The sequence below is a fragment of the Populus alba genome, chromosome 14 (assembly GCF_005239225.2).
Source record: "Populus alba chromosome 14, ASM523922v2, whole genome shotgun sequence".
In the NCBI taxonomy this organism is placed as follows: Eukaryota; Viridiplantae; Streptophyta; class Magnoliopsida; order Malpighiales; family Salicaceae; genus Populus; species Populus alba.
Window position 1 is genome coordinate 13,521,705 of NC_133297.1, and position 14,116 is coordinate 13,535,820.

The 14,116-nt window shown below is 34.0% G+C and overlaps 1 protein-coding gene and 1 pseudogene across 1 annotated transcript; one reads left to right on the top strand and one right to left on the bottom strand.

Annotated features, from left to right (window-relative positions):
• The first annotated feature begins 1,042 nt into the window (after positions 1–1,042).
• Positions 1,043–5,060, top strand: LOC118057961 (protein CELLULOSE SYNTHASE INTERACTIVE 3-like; annotated as a pseudogene).
• Positions 5,061–5,466: 406 nt separating this feature from the next.
• Positions 5,467–9,073, bottom strand: LOC118057875 (replication factor C subunit 3). The gene is made up of 9 exons (XM_035070636.2): positions 8,764–9,073; positions 8,297–8,513; positions 7,878–7,957; positions 7,643–7,802; positions 7,009–7,090; positions 6,317–6,446; positions 6,156–6,219; positions 6,012–6,080; positions 5,467–5,771 (listed from the first exon to the last, which is right to left on the bottom strand). The coding sequence occupies exons 1-9, from the start codon at positions 8,951–8,953 to the stop codon at positions 5,672–5,674; spliced, it is 1,092 nt and encodes a 363-aa protein (XP_034926527.1). The 5' UTR covers positions 8,954–9,073; the 3' UTR covers positions 5,467–5,671.
• Between the last annotated feature and the right edge of the window lie 5,043 nt (positions 9,074–14,116).

Below are 14,116 nucleotides of genomic sequence, written 5' to 3' on the forward strand. Positions count from 1 at the left end.
TTTGTCTTTCAAGTTGTATTGCTCGTAACTTGTTCAATTAAGATACTTGTATTATGTCTCCCAAGATTATAATATCATCACCTTAGTTTAGATGTATTTGTAAATAAGGTATTTGAACAAAAAAAATATAAACTAAAATATTTCTCAATAATATGAAATCAAACTCTAGATTTAATCAAAAGAAAACATTAAAAATATAAAATGAGAAAAAAATCTAAAAACTTCAAGTTAGAAACTCTTCCTTCGGCTCCTTTTTATAATAAATTTTGAAAGTAAAAATGTTAAGAAATCAATAAAAAATAATTTTCACCATTATTAACCTTTGATTAATTATCATAAATCAAGAATTAAATTTAGAAAAGTTAAGGGTTCTTTAAGTAGGAAAAAAAAACGGATCTTTAAGATTAATTTTTTTATTCACCCATAATTTGTTTAAATAATGTTAACTAAAATAAATTACATCTCATTTCTACCAGGTCTATTCTCGAAAACACTAAAAAAAAAAATTTTCCTCTTGAACCATTTCATATCAGGCTAAGAATATTATTATTATTATTATTATTATTATTATTATTATTATTATTATTATGCACTTGAGGTCTTGGTCCAGCGGTTGAAGGGGCTTGTTCCCTTCCTTTGCATCCTGCCTTCAAACCTTACCGTGCACGTCTGTCATCCCCGCAGTGCCTTACATGCTCATTGGGTTTGCAGGATGTTCAGTGAGCTGTGTGATTAATCGTGGTGCGCGCAAACTGACCCGGACACCCACATAAATTAAAAAAAAATTATATATATATATATATATTTTAATGAAAACAATATAGTTCAAGGCATGAAATGATTTTTTTTAAATGAATTTTTTTAATTTTAAAATAAAAACAGGAACATGTTACCTATGTTTTAACCATTTTTATTTTTTCAATCCATAATCAACCTCACGTGACATACAAAATTGGAAAGGTCGATAAAAATGGGTTAAGAACATGGACAACCAATCAGCTCCTCATATAAAAAAGGGGCTGGGGGCAAGAAACCAATTAATAAAACTTATCTGTCTGTCAGTCATGGTTAAGTTTAAAATCCAACAGAAATCCCAAAATTAGGAAAAACGGAAAGACACCCTCTCTCCTCTACACTCTACTGGGAGAGGAGAGAAAAAGAAACGAGAAGACCCTGACTCCTCTCTCTCTTGACTTCCGTTGACGGTTTCTTCTTCTCTCACACTCTCAACTTTTCGGGTACCGTACCGCACCGTGTTTTTTTTTCTGGTATCAATTTGGAGTTGTTTATATATTGATACAATTTCGTAGATACTAAAATAATAATTATATATAGCGAGTGATGAGAGACGTGATAATGACGTTTCTCTTGTCCTAGGTTCTGTGACATGAACTTCCGATCCGATCTCCGTACACTGTTCTCTATCTCTACTATCATGATTAATAATTTTTTTAATGAAATGGAGACGTGACATCTGTACAGAGAATTAGCTTGTGCTGTAACCCGAGGAGCTTGCATTGCCGCGTATATTCAAGATTTCGAATTGGATTGTGATGATCGGAGCAAGAAGGCTTGTTTTTGGATAGTAAGAAGTGAGTAAGGGAGCGACTCTGGCATCTGCATTGTTGGCGTGGCGAGCGAGGTGAGCTGTTGTGTTTGATTCCAAGCATTTTGATTGTGGTTTGTCAATTCCAAGTGTTTTTTTCCATTTCGTGGGAAGATTTATTGTCATTAATGCGTGTATTTGTGCACATAATTTATACCGGTGTAGTAATTGGAGAGCTGAGGATGCATAAATTTGTAGAAGTTGGAAAATAATGGTAGGTGTTGGTTTTCTAGTTGAAAAATGAACTATGGGAACGAGTCTAATTGGGATTTTGTGATTTTCTTGAGAAATTTTGGTTGTTATTATTATTTATTTATTTATTTATTTTGCGTAGTGGGTATTTACTCTGGGTGATCTTCAGAATTGGGGTAGTTTTCTTGTTATAATTTTGGGGATTTTAGCTCAAAGGAGTTGGTGGTCGGTGTGCCTATTATAAATGAAATTTCAGAAGTTTATTAGCTTAGATACTGGTTCCAATTATTGCAGGTTGCCTAGAAGAAAGCTGAAGTGACGTGCTGGTGCAAATGTCAAAGTTTCCCTCCTCCAAACCAGAAGAATATGCATCCTCATCTACTTCTGAGACTAAGTCAGTATCCTTGTCTCTAGTTAAGTTAGCTCATAAACTATACATCACTCTGCTAATATTTTAGCCACGGGTTAGCTTTTTATTCCCTTCCTGCTATGAGAAACACACTGCCATAACTGTGTTAATATTGAGCCAAAAAGAAAGGCAAGTGAAATGAAATTCAAAATAATATAATTTAAAGAATATATAACTGTGTTAACTGCTCTAACCTGTAGTTCTTGAGAAATAAATACTAATTAATTATGAGCTAATGGATTGGCTGATTACATGTAGGGAATCAAATGGAACACTCCAAATGGATGGCCCTGAAGATACGATTGCTGCAGTTGCTCGCTTCATTGAAAAGCTGCATTCCAGGATAACTTCACCACCTGAAAAGGAACTCGTAACAGCTTGTCTGCTTCGTCTTGCCAAAGCAAGAAAGGAGACAAGGACGGTCATTGGTTCTTATGCCCAAGCAATGCCATTATTCATATCCATTCTCAGGAGTGGTACTTCTGAAGCAAAAGTTAATGATGCTGCGACTCTCAGTGCTTTGTGCAAAGATGATGGTTTACGAGTGAAGGTACTTCTTGGTGGGTGCATACCACCTTTACTTTCACTTCTGAAGTCTAAATCAATTGAGGCTAGGAAGGCTGCAGCAGAAGCTATATATGAAGTTTCCTCTGGCTCGGTCTCTGATGATCAATTCGGTATCAAGATTTGCCACAGAAGGTGTGACACCGACCTTATGGGAACAGCTTAATCCAAAGAACAAGCAGGACAAAGTGGTTCAAGGGTTTGTTACTGGGGCGCTCAGAAATCTTTGCAGGGACAAGGATAATTATTGGAGAGCAACGCTTGAGGCTGGAGGAGCGGATATCATCGTGGATCTTCTCTCTTCTGACAATGCCGCTGCCCAGTCCAATGCAGCTTCTCTATTGGCCCGTCTAATGCTGGCATTTGGTGATAGTATACCAAAAGTAATTGATTCTGGAGCTGTGCAAGCTTTGCTTCAGCTTGTGGATCAGAATAATGATATTTCTGTTCGTGCTAGTGCTGCTGATGCTTTGGAAGCTCTTTCCTTAAACTCAACAAAGGCCAAGAAAGCTATTGTAGATGCTGGTGGTGTTCCCATTCTCATTGGAGCCATGGTTGCTCCTTCTAAAGAGTGCATGCAAGGGGAGTTTGGCTAGGCTCTGCAGGGGCTGGCGACATGAGCTCTAGCAAATATCTGTGGCGCGATATCTGCCTTGATATTCTATCTTGGAGAACTATCAGAGCCTCCTCTTCTTGCTGCGCCATTTGCTGATATCACCGGATCACTTACCGATGCTTTGATGGTCTTTGAGCAAAATGCTGGTGCAGATGAGGAAAGTTTTGATGCAACCAAGATAGAGGATATACTAGTAAAGCTTCTGGAGCCGCATTAATAAGCTGGTTCAGGAACGTGTCCTTGAGGCCATGGCTAGCCTCTGTGGCAATATCTGCCTCCCAAGATGTATTGATCATGCAGAAGCAAAGAAGGTCCTTGTTGGGCTCGTAACAATGGCTGCTGGGGATCCACAGGAGTGTCTAATACTTACTTTGACCAGCCTATGCTGTGACAGGGTAGGCATCTGCGATGCCTTTGGCAAGAGAGAAGGATTCAGGTGCTAATATCATTACTGGGATTATCCAGTGAGCGGCATCAAGAATATGGTGTTTGTTTTCTGGTAATCCTAACTGATCAGGTTGATGACAGTAAGTGGGCTATCATTGTTGTTGGTGGGATTCCTCATCTTGTGCAGATGTTAGAGACAGGGTCTCAGAAGGCAAGGGAGGGGGCAGCACATATTCTCTGGAATCTGTGCTGTCATAGTGAAGACATCCGTGCCCGTATTGAAAATGCTGGAGCCGGCAACAATCTGTTCTGCCACAACGGGCGAAGATATCACAACGATTCCAACGACAAGATGAAAAGGCTTTTTTTGGTCACAGAGAGGTACCGCAGCGCCTCCCATATAATTTGCATGCTACAACTATTTTTTATTTTACTAATATTTTATATTTATTAAAAGATCATGATAATTAAAAAACACATTAAAAAGATGAAAAAGCATATGAATGCAAGCTTTAAAAATTTTGTTTTTAAAAGCAATTGAGTCATTTATTGTTCTACAAAAAAAGTAAAAAAACTACAAAGTTTCTAAACACAAGTTTTAAAAATTTTGTTTTTAAAGGTAAATTAATAATTTTATTGTTTTTAAAATTGAAAAATACAATTTTACCCACAATTAATGTGATAATGATAAATTGTGATAATGAAAAATGTGCCTTAAAAAACATAAAAATACAACACCAAAATTATTAATTTTTTTAAGAGGTAAAATAATAGTGAGTAGTGAAATATAAATGCATCCTTCAGTTTAAGATGAGGTCGAACCTGCTTTTGGACAAATTTTGAAAGATCGTTTTGATCCATTATTGGCATGCTTTTTGACACAGTTCTAAGCTTTATTTTAATAATTTAATATTTACAGACTTCCACATTTACTTTCATAGAAGCAAAAGCCGGCAAACGAAGACAGGCTTCCACATAGTCTGGTACAATTGTCATTCCTACCAATCACCTAACAGCCATGATAAACTCTAAACATCCGGCTCTATCAAGACTTCGAAAAAAATATGCAGAAAGGAGGGCTTAAAAATGTCTCTGCGTCTTCACAGATGAGGGGAACGTAAAGTAAAGCTTCGATTTGGTTGTGGACCTTGTGGCCACGGTATATCATGAGGAAAAAGAAAAGTTGACAGTCCATGTCTTGAACCATGCCCGTCCCTAACAGCGCCTACTAATTTTACTTTCATGTAGAAACTTACAGATTTAAGAAAAAGAATTCTAACCATCATACACATCTCTTCATGGTCCAGAACGAGTTCAGAAAATCAAACGGGATAAAGGGCAAGAGAGGATTGGCGAAAAGTTAATTTGTAAAGGAGGTCTTGTAAATTCTGATATTGTTATTTTATAATTATTAATCCGAGTGAGTTTTTTATGAGATCAGTTAAGAGTTTGCAGCATACCAGAAGCTAATCTCCAAGACCATCAGCCCTTTGAACAGGCAGTACCACATGCATCATCCTTTGTCAGTTTCGTCCAAGAATTTTCATGCAGCGGAATGTCCACAGCATCTTAGCTTGATTATCCTTCTTGTGCTTTCACATCCTGTTTCACGTTTTATGCTCTTTATGGTGAGAGAAGAAAAGGGCACTCAACAGATGATGGGGGACACTGGAACTGTGGCAGACATTCAAAGGCAATAAAAAAGATGTGGCCATCAACTAAAAAATATGACAATCAAACAAGCTAAGCTGCGAAGACGCATGCATTTTAACTTGCTAGTAGCTCCAAACTTTACATTCTTACATATCCATAACTTGAGGACTGCATAAGCAAGGATTCAATGTCTCGGAGCAGAATTCAGAAGAAATACCATAGGGCAAACAGAAGTAGCGTCAAACTAATTTGCGGCTGCAACCAATGCAGATCGAGCCCTGGTAAAGGAAGCAATAAGTGATCCAAGTTGTAGCTTATCATTGCACCCAAAGCTCAACCTGTATCTGCAAGATTATAGGAACAGAGATTAAAGCAAAAATATAACTATGTTCATTTGTTTTTTTTAATGGGGTAAAATGTGTATTCAGCTTCCCGATGTGAGTGCATATGCATGTCAGCCTGCAATGGTTTAATGCACAATGTGGTGCTCACCCTTGCAACAAAACAAGGATACCAAGCCATGCATCAATCCACATATAAAAGAAAAAAACGCAATGGAATAAGAGAGAAAATTGTGTACATACTCTATATCAGCCAAATCATTGATCAATGGCACTCGGATATCTGATTGCATCTTAATCTTGAAAACAAACCTGCTGGCATAATACAGTGAGATGACATCGACCAATAATAATCAGAGTGGTACCTAAATTATGCATAGCACTTACATGGTCACTTCTCTTACAATATCAACCAAGGCCAAACCTTTCCTTGTCTTAATTTCAGAAATTCCTGTGGAGCATAAGTAAAGAAAAATGAAAAATAGAAAATCAATCATAATTTGCAAATTACAACAAACAATCAAATCACAAATGGAAATTATACATACGTTTATAGCTCTCTGCAAAAGATTCATTCAGAAGCCAGTGGGTTATTTGCTGCACATCTTGGGGCAATGGGTTTCCAGTGCACAGGTATACAGTTTCTTCTGTAATTTGTTGAGAAGCCATGTGAGTCGACTGCATGCATCAGGAAAAAAACATCAAGAATTTCATTTTGGATTCGTTAACAATCAACAGAAATTTGGGGCCAAACAGAGGCCTGCCAGAAGGACTGGGCCCCAGCCCTTGGCCTTTGTAAGGATTATAAAAGGCTTTCAGCTTTCCCTTTGCCTTTTGGGTTGAATTTTTTTTCCTGCATAATTACAGTAAAGCATGCACTCACACGCTCAGAGCAAATAAAGCATCCATGTGTTCATATTATGCATTTCTACGATATTCTAGAAAAAAACTCGACAGTAATAATGAAAAATCCCAATGGTCAGGTTCAATTAAAGGATAATGCAATTGCAGATAACATATATATAAAACAAACTGACGATCATTTGCCAAGTTAGTCCCATGTCCACAGTAAACTGGGAATAGCCAGCACTTCTTAAAACTGTAACATCAAAAGAAGAATGTTCTGAATTCTCTGATCCATGTATCAGAAATGTAAAAACATAGCCACACCATCACCTAACCATGCAGACACACTGATGCAGAGACATGAAGGGATACAAAGAATAAGTAATTTTAGTACCTGCAGTATATTCAAAGCCTTTCTCATGTCACCATTGCTAAGACATTTAAGCGCCTCTAGGCCACTCTCTGGTACATCAAGCCTGATCCAGGAGCATTTTGTTAAATGTACTGCTGCATTAAGTCTAATGCATTGCATGAGTCAAAAACCTATTATTCATTCCCAGTTTCCTTTGAATTTCAGAGTACAAAGTAAAAAAAAAACATGAAGAGCAAGCAGTTCTCACAAGCAAGCTTGAGTTCTTGTTTCCTCTGTGAACATAAAACATTTACCATATCATTCATTGACCCCTAAAATCAGGGCAAACGACTTTAAAAGGCAACCCCAGTTTTTGCCTTCATGCTAGCAAGCCTTCAAATTTTTCATTTGTTTTCATTTTAAAGTCCAAGTATAATTTCAAGCTTGAAGAAGCTATATATGTTCAACTGTAAGAAAAGTAAGATACAAGCCCCTGTCTGAAATGATTTATAGAATAAGTAAGAGCTTTGTCTAAAAATGGTGAGAAATGCTAGTAAGAAAATAACAATACAGAAGTGAGAATCTAAAATAAATCTAGGTTACAACCTACAAAATGGGAACAAAAAATGAAGCAATAGAAACAGATATCCGTGAGAACAAGGAATATCATGCTCACCCTTCAGCCTCTATGACATGTTTAAGTCGTTCACCAACATGCATTGGATCCAGAGGAGCAAATCGAAATCGAGTACATCGAGACTGTAGTGCTGGGATAATCTTGTTCACATGATTGCAGATAAGTGCAAACCTGGTGTTCTTCGTATATTTCTCAATCACTACACAAAAAAGGATAAAAAAGTCAGTGGAAAGATTAAAGCTGGGAAAGAACAGAGTGCACGATCAACTCATACCTCTACGCAAGGCAAATTGTGCATCCTTTGTCATTGCATCTGCCTCGTCAAGTAAAACCAACTTTACAGATATCTTTGCGCTGTAAACATAAAATTCTTAAGTGATCAGCTCCAATAATAAGTTGTCATTGAGCCATGCTTTTCAAGTTGATCTACCTTGCAAATTTTGAGTTACAAGAAGAAAAAATACTCTATAAACAACACAATATCCCTCTTGACAGCTCAAAACCCCCTCCCCTACTAAGGCAAATCCACAACTAAGTCAAAGCTCACCAACCACTCAAAACCTACTTCAATGATTGCAGCCACGCTAAAACACCAAGCACACAATTGCAGGCATGTAGAGTAACATAGCAATGACAAAAGGAGGCTGGAAATATAAAAAACACCATAATCATGTGCATTTCGTCAAATATTACCCAAAAGAGAAGCTCTGAGTGCTAGCGAAATCTTGTATTTGCTTCCGCACGACGTCTATTCCTCTATCATCTGATGCATTCAACTCCAAAATCATATTGTGGTACTGCGCTCCGTAAAGTTTACGCGCCACAGCAAGAATTGTTGACGTTTTGCCCGTGCCAGGAGGGCCATATAACAAGAGATGCGGCAATCTGTTTTCACTGGTCAGCCTATCAACTATTCACAAGGACAGAAAAATCACAGGTTATTAGAAACATCTTGCAAAATAAAAATCAACACTAGCACTAGTACCAATTTCATAATTATTAGCTAACACACAGAACTGAACCTGGACCCTGAACCCTAGATGAAGAGTTATGAATTAGTGAATTTAGAGCTGAAGCCCTGATTTTAGAATCCAATTAGCTTTAAAAAATGGCACGCGTGTAAATAACTGAAACCCTGGATAGAGAGAGGAGGTAGTAACTGGTATCGATAATGTCACGGTGAGCGGCGACATCGGCGAGTGATTGAGGACGGTACTTCTCAACCCAGGGAGTAGCTTTACCGCCGGGTGGTGTGGCGGGTACGACGACGTTTTTGCCTTTGTTTGGTTTCGATAAGTGGTTCTGGTTCTCCTCTTCGTCAATGTCCATGAGTGCGATCGCCTCCGCCATGTCGCTTGCTCTCTATCTTGGTTTGTTCCGCTCGCCCTGTGTACTGACTACTGAGGGGGAAGAGGGAAGCAAGGCTTCTTTTTTTTTTTTACTTTCTCTGTGAAAATGCGAGGGATGGCGCCAGGCAGATTTTGGGTGTTATATTTTTTATATATATATATATATAAAGATATTTTTTTTTCAAAAGTTTTTAATATTATCATATTAAAACAATCTAAAAAAAATTTAATTTAAAATAAAAAAATTAATTTTTTTATAAAATTATAATTTCACCATTATCTCAAAAACATGTTTAGAATATTCTATCAAATTGAGTAGTACTTTAAAAAACTTAATTAAAAAATATATTTTTATATATTTTGAAATAAAAAATAATTTTAAAAAACAATTTTTATCATGATATTAAATACCTGAGTTGAGAATTTTAAAAATATCTTTTTTTTCTGAAAAAATATATTAAATTTTTTAAAAAAAATTATTTTTATTATGAATAAATTAAATTTTTAAAAAAAAAACTCCAACAATTAGTTATTAAAAATAAAAATATATATATTTTTAATATTTTTAAGTAAAAAAAAAACTTATAAAAAGCACCCAGTAACATGAGCACTCCCAAAAAATATCTTAAATCCAGTATAAATTAGTTGATATTTTTTAGACAAGGTAAGGTGTAAATATTATTAAACCTTGACTCAAAACATTGGTGAACCTAATTCAAAATATACTAGGTTATTTTTATTTTAAATTATTTTTGTAAATAGTATTATATATATATATATATAATATTTATAGTTTTATTATTTAATATATAGACATGTATATATTAAATATTTTATTTTTTATTAAATAATAAATAATAGTTATATAATATATACTCATGTTAATATCTATTATAATTGAATGAGTAATTTATAAACATCTAAAAAAACTACCTATAAATAACAACAAGTACTGTATACGTCTTAAAAAATTTGAGTTGTAGAAACTCATTTTCATTCTTGTATTCTGATCCGGTGTCTTGAGTTTGAGCCAGTGCAGTGGATAGCCCAGACTTCCGGAAATTGGACCCGGTTGGATCTTGGAACTGGGCCCCTTCTTGCATGATTACAGACAGGCCCGCTTTCCAGGCTGAAATGGACCTGGGCTTTTACTTCTTTTGTTGAGTTCTTTTTTCTTTCCTGATCAAAAAATTGAATCAAATACGGCGATTGCCTTTATTTAGTTTAACTGGAAAATCACATGCGCTTACACGTGTCTCGTGATTCCATGACAAAGGAAGCCAAGCTCATTCCGGAGAAGGATTGCACATTACTCGGGATCCGAGGCATTTCCTCAGCTTCCCCGTTTCCGCACCTTGAAAGAAGATGTTTCTCGCTTTTATTTCAGGTAGAGTTTCACTGTGAAGTTCGACCATACTTTAAAAAATAATATTTAAAAAAATAGAGTTTTTAATCATTTTTAATATGTTAATTAAAAATGTTATTTTAATATATTTTTAAATTAAAAATACTTTAAAAAAATATTTATTATACTCTTAAACAAGATCTTACAAAAAGTTAAGATTTTTTAAAATTTTAAATGAAAATGAAATTTTGTTCGTCTTCATCTTCTATTGAGGGATGCAATTCTTCTCCGCTTGTATAAAATAAAATCCAGTATAATATTTAATATTTAATATATTTATATATACGTGTTAGAATTCTTAATTTATTTATAGTCAACTTGCGCGCACCACGACTATGCAAACCCAGTGAGTAATGTAAGGCATCACGGGGGTGACAGATATGTACAGTAAAATTTGAATCCCGGTGCAGGAAAAAGAAAAAAACCCCTTTCACCACTAGAGAAGTGCATGTGTGTAGAAGTCATTGTAGTATCTGTCAATGTTTTATGATAATTGAAACGTTCATTAACATCTTGGTATTTCCATCCTATTAACAAAACAATTAAAATATACATGTCAGTTTCTTATTCGTATAAACATTGAATCTTCTGACGTTTTTTAAAAAAAAAAAAACTTTTTTGTCATTTCAATCAAACCTTTTATAGCATAATTAGAAAAAATCATACTAAGAATACAAAATTTAAATATATGAGGCTATAGTATAAAGCCCAAGAAAACATGTGACTAACCCCACATTAATTACAATTTTTATTTTGATATAAAAGCTTGTTTTTTTAATTTTACAGTCTCTGAATTTGAAAAAAAATAAAAAGAAACTAGCTTGAAAATATCATAAAAATAAAAAAGAATGGCTAATTAAACTAGTTACCACTATAAAAAATATTAATTTTAGTATCAAATAGTTCTACACGACAAGTACAGGTTTTTTATGGTCATTCATCTTGTTTAAGATGATGAATTTGAACTTGAAAATTTGTATCAATTTGATTTGATTTTTTATTCCTTGATTTTATAAATGGATTTATATAAGTTTTTAAGGTTTTTTCTTAAGTATTTTCGGGTAAAAGAAGGGCTGTAAATAGATTTTTCAGTCATAAAATCAGATCCTCTGATTTTTCAACCACCCTGTGTGGTGTCTTGATTCCAAGAAGCAAACAGCAAATATTTTCTCACAGCAGACAAACTACCTGAAAAACAAGAAAGGATAAAAATAAAAAAATAAATAAACAAAGATTAGGAGTGCAGGCCTGTGCTAGGAGGACTGCATGCTTGGGGAGGTCCATGTGTGCTGGGCCACTTGGACCTGACCTTTATTGTTTTATTTTTTTTCTATTTATGTTCTTTCAAGAAGTTATGATTTTAGATTTAAATACATAGTAAAAAAAAATTATTCAATTTTTTCATATTTTTCCAATGATACTATAGATTTCCATGGAAATCTTAACTCTTTCCTTTTTAATTAATACTTGCTAATATGGAAAAAAAAACTGTGAAAATTTAATTAACATGAAATTTAAGTTTTTTAATGTTTTAAATGCATTTTTTTATATATTTTTATCATGTTCGTCAATATATTTTTCTTTAACTGTATACAAAGTATTGTGACTGTGTTTGAATATTTTATTTTAAATTTGCCTCTAGGATTGTAATGAATTTTTATTTAAGAAACAATGCTTGTAACTTACAAGATATCTTGGTATTTAATCAATCTTTAATTTTATGAATGCTGAATTATTTATATTATTAAATAAAAGATAGTTTGAAAAAGCACAGGTTAAAATTTTTTAAATTTAAATTGCTAGATTAAGTTTAACATACGAAGTTAGAAGAATTTTTATGGCATGGACATTCTTTTCCTAGGTTAAAAGAAAATAACCTAGTATTTCACCTAAATCAAACACGTAATACTTTCCTGGAAAGTTTCTAAAAGCAGTGAAGCCTCGGCCTCTCTGCCCCATCATCCATTTGGCACTATAAAAAAAAAATTATCAATTCAAATACATTAATATTAATAAAGAAACTAAAAATGGCGAATATTTTATGTAGAAATGTCATTTTTATAAAAAAAAATTATCATTCCCTGTCTTTTCCTTTGCTTTTTCTCCCAGGCATCTATCAATTTTCTCTTTGTCCCAAGCGTGTCATCACTAGAGAATCCTAAACTCTTGGTCTTTTTTTTTTTTTTTACAGTTGCTGCACAATTGTTGTGTTGTTTTTTTCTCCAGACTCCCTTCATCTCCCACGTGCTTTCTGCTAGCCACTTGTTCGTTTTCTCTGTTGTTGTAAAGGACGGCTACTGCCCCATGTTTTTTTTTTTTTCAATGCAAGGCTACCTTGCCACCGTGTTTTTTCATTTTTATCACTTCTCCGGTGCCCCCCTTCCTACGACTGATACAGATTGATGCTTGTGTTTCTTTCTTTTCTCCCCTCTCATTCCTAGCTTTCCTTTCAATGCCATTAACACGTCCTCTCTTTGTTTGTTTTTTTTGCATTTTTTTTTAGTTTTTATCAGATGATATCGACTGGTTTTATGTTTATTTTTTCAGACATGGATGATTTGTTCTATTAATGATGAGTGGAGACAGGATGAGAGATGGGGTGATGAGTATTTTATGTTTAAAAAATATATCAAGGTAATGTTTATTGTTTTAATTTTTTTAATATTAATATATTAAAATGATATATATAAAAATTAATTTTAAGTAAAAAAATTAATTTTTTTTATAAAACGTTTTCACAAACAGGGTATTAAGGAAACAATGCTTTTTAGGCAAGTATCTTTCCTAGTTGGCTTGACTTCCCTTCCCCTTGTTCCTTTTTTTTTTTTTTTTTTTCTGGGTGGGCTAGAAAAATAGTCGTCTGATTTTCTTTCCTTCAATATTAGATGGCTTTCGACGATTTATTTCAGATACTGAATGTTTCTTGTTGCTCTATCAAGATTGTTTTCAGATACATAAAAAATCGTTGTGGGTATGACTATAGTTGTTGTTTGTTGTGTTCTCTGTAACTTTATCCTCGCATTGATAAAAACCAGTTGAATTAGAACTGATCTGACTGGGTATCCGTGCGGTCCTAAAGGTCTCGATGAAGGAATGAAATTGAGATGAGATACATGTAGTTTTATTTTTTTTTAAATGATGTGGTCTTCAAGTTCTTTTAATTAATTTATTTCTTTGCTTATTAGCTTTCTTGCTTGTTTGGATCTATTTATCTACTTGAGTTTTCTAGAATTTTATAGTTTGTAGATTTTGTGGGTGTTTTTGGTGAATGTTATCTTTAATGACTATTCATGTGATGTGACTTTGTGTGTGAATTCGGGGATCGGGGGTTTCCTGAACTGGGATTGAAATCTCAAAAATGTCCTAAAGTTTTTTTCTTGATCAAATAATAGCACTAACGAATCCAAAGAAAAACAAGAATAGTGAATTTAATGAGTATAATTTAATTCATAAATATTAAATTTATTTTTTAAAAATTATCAGTTTAAATTTTATAAACCTTAAAATACTAGAAGTTTATATAATCATTAATTTTAAAATGTAAAATTAATTGATGTACGCTTAAATTAATTCAGATATCTTTATTAATATAAAAAAAAACTTGAAATCAGGGTTTTCTTGCGATTGAACAAATTATATGTAAATGAAGTGGTGGCAAAGTGAAAGAAGGTCAGGGAAAAGGACTCCATGCCATATGCCCGTAATGTGCATTGCTTATTTTGTCAGTTTTGATGTTCTTCCAGTAATGTGGTACATCAT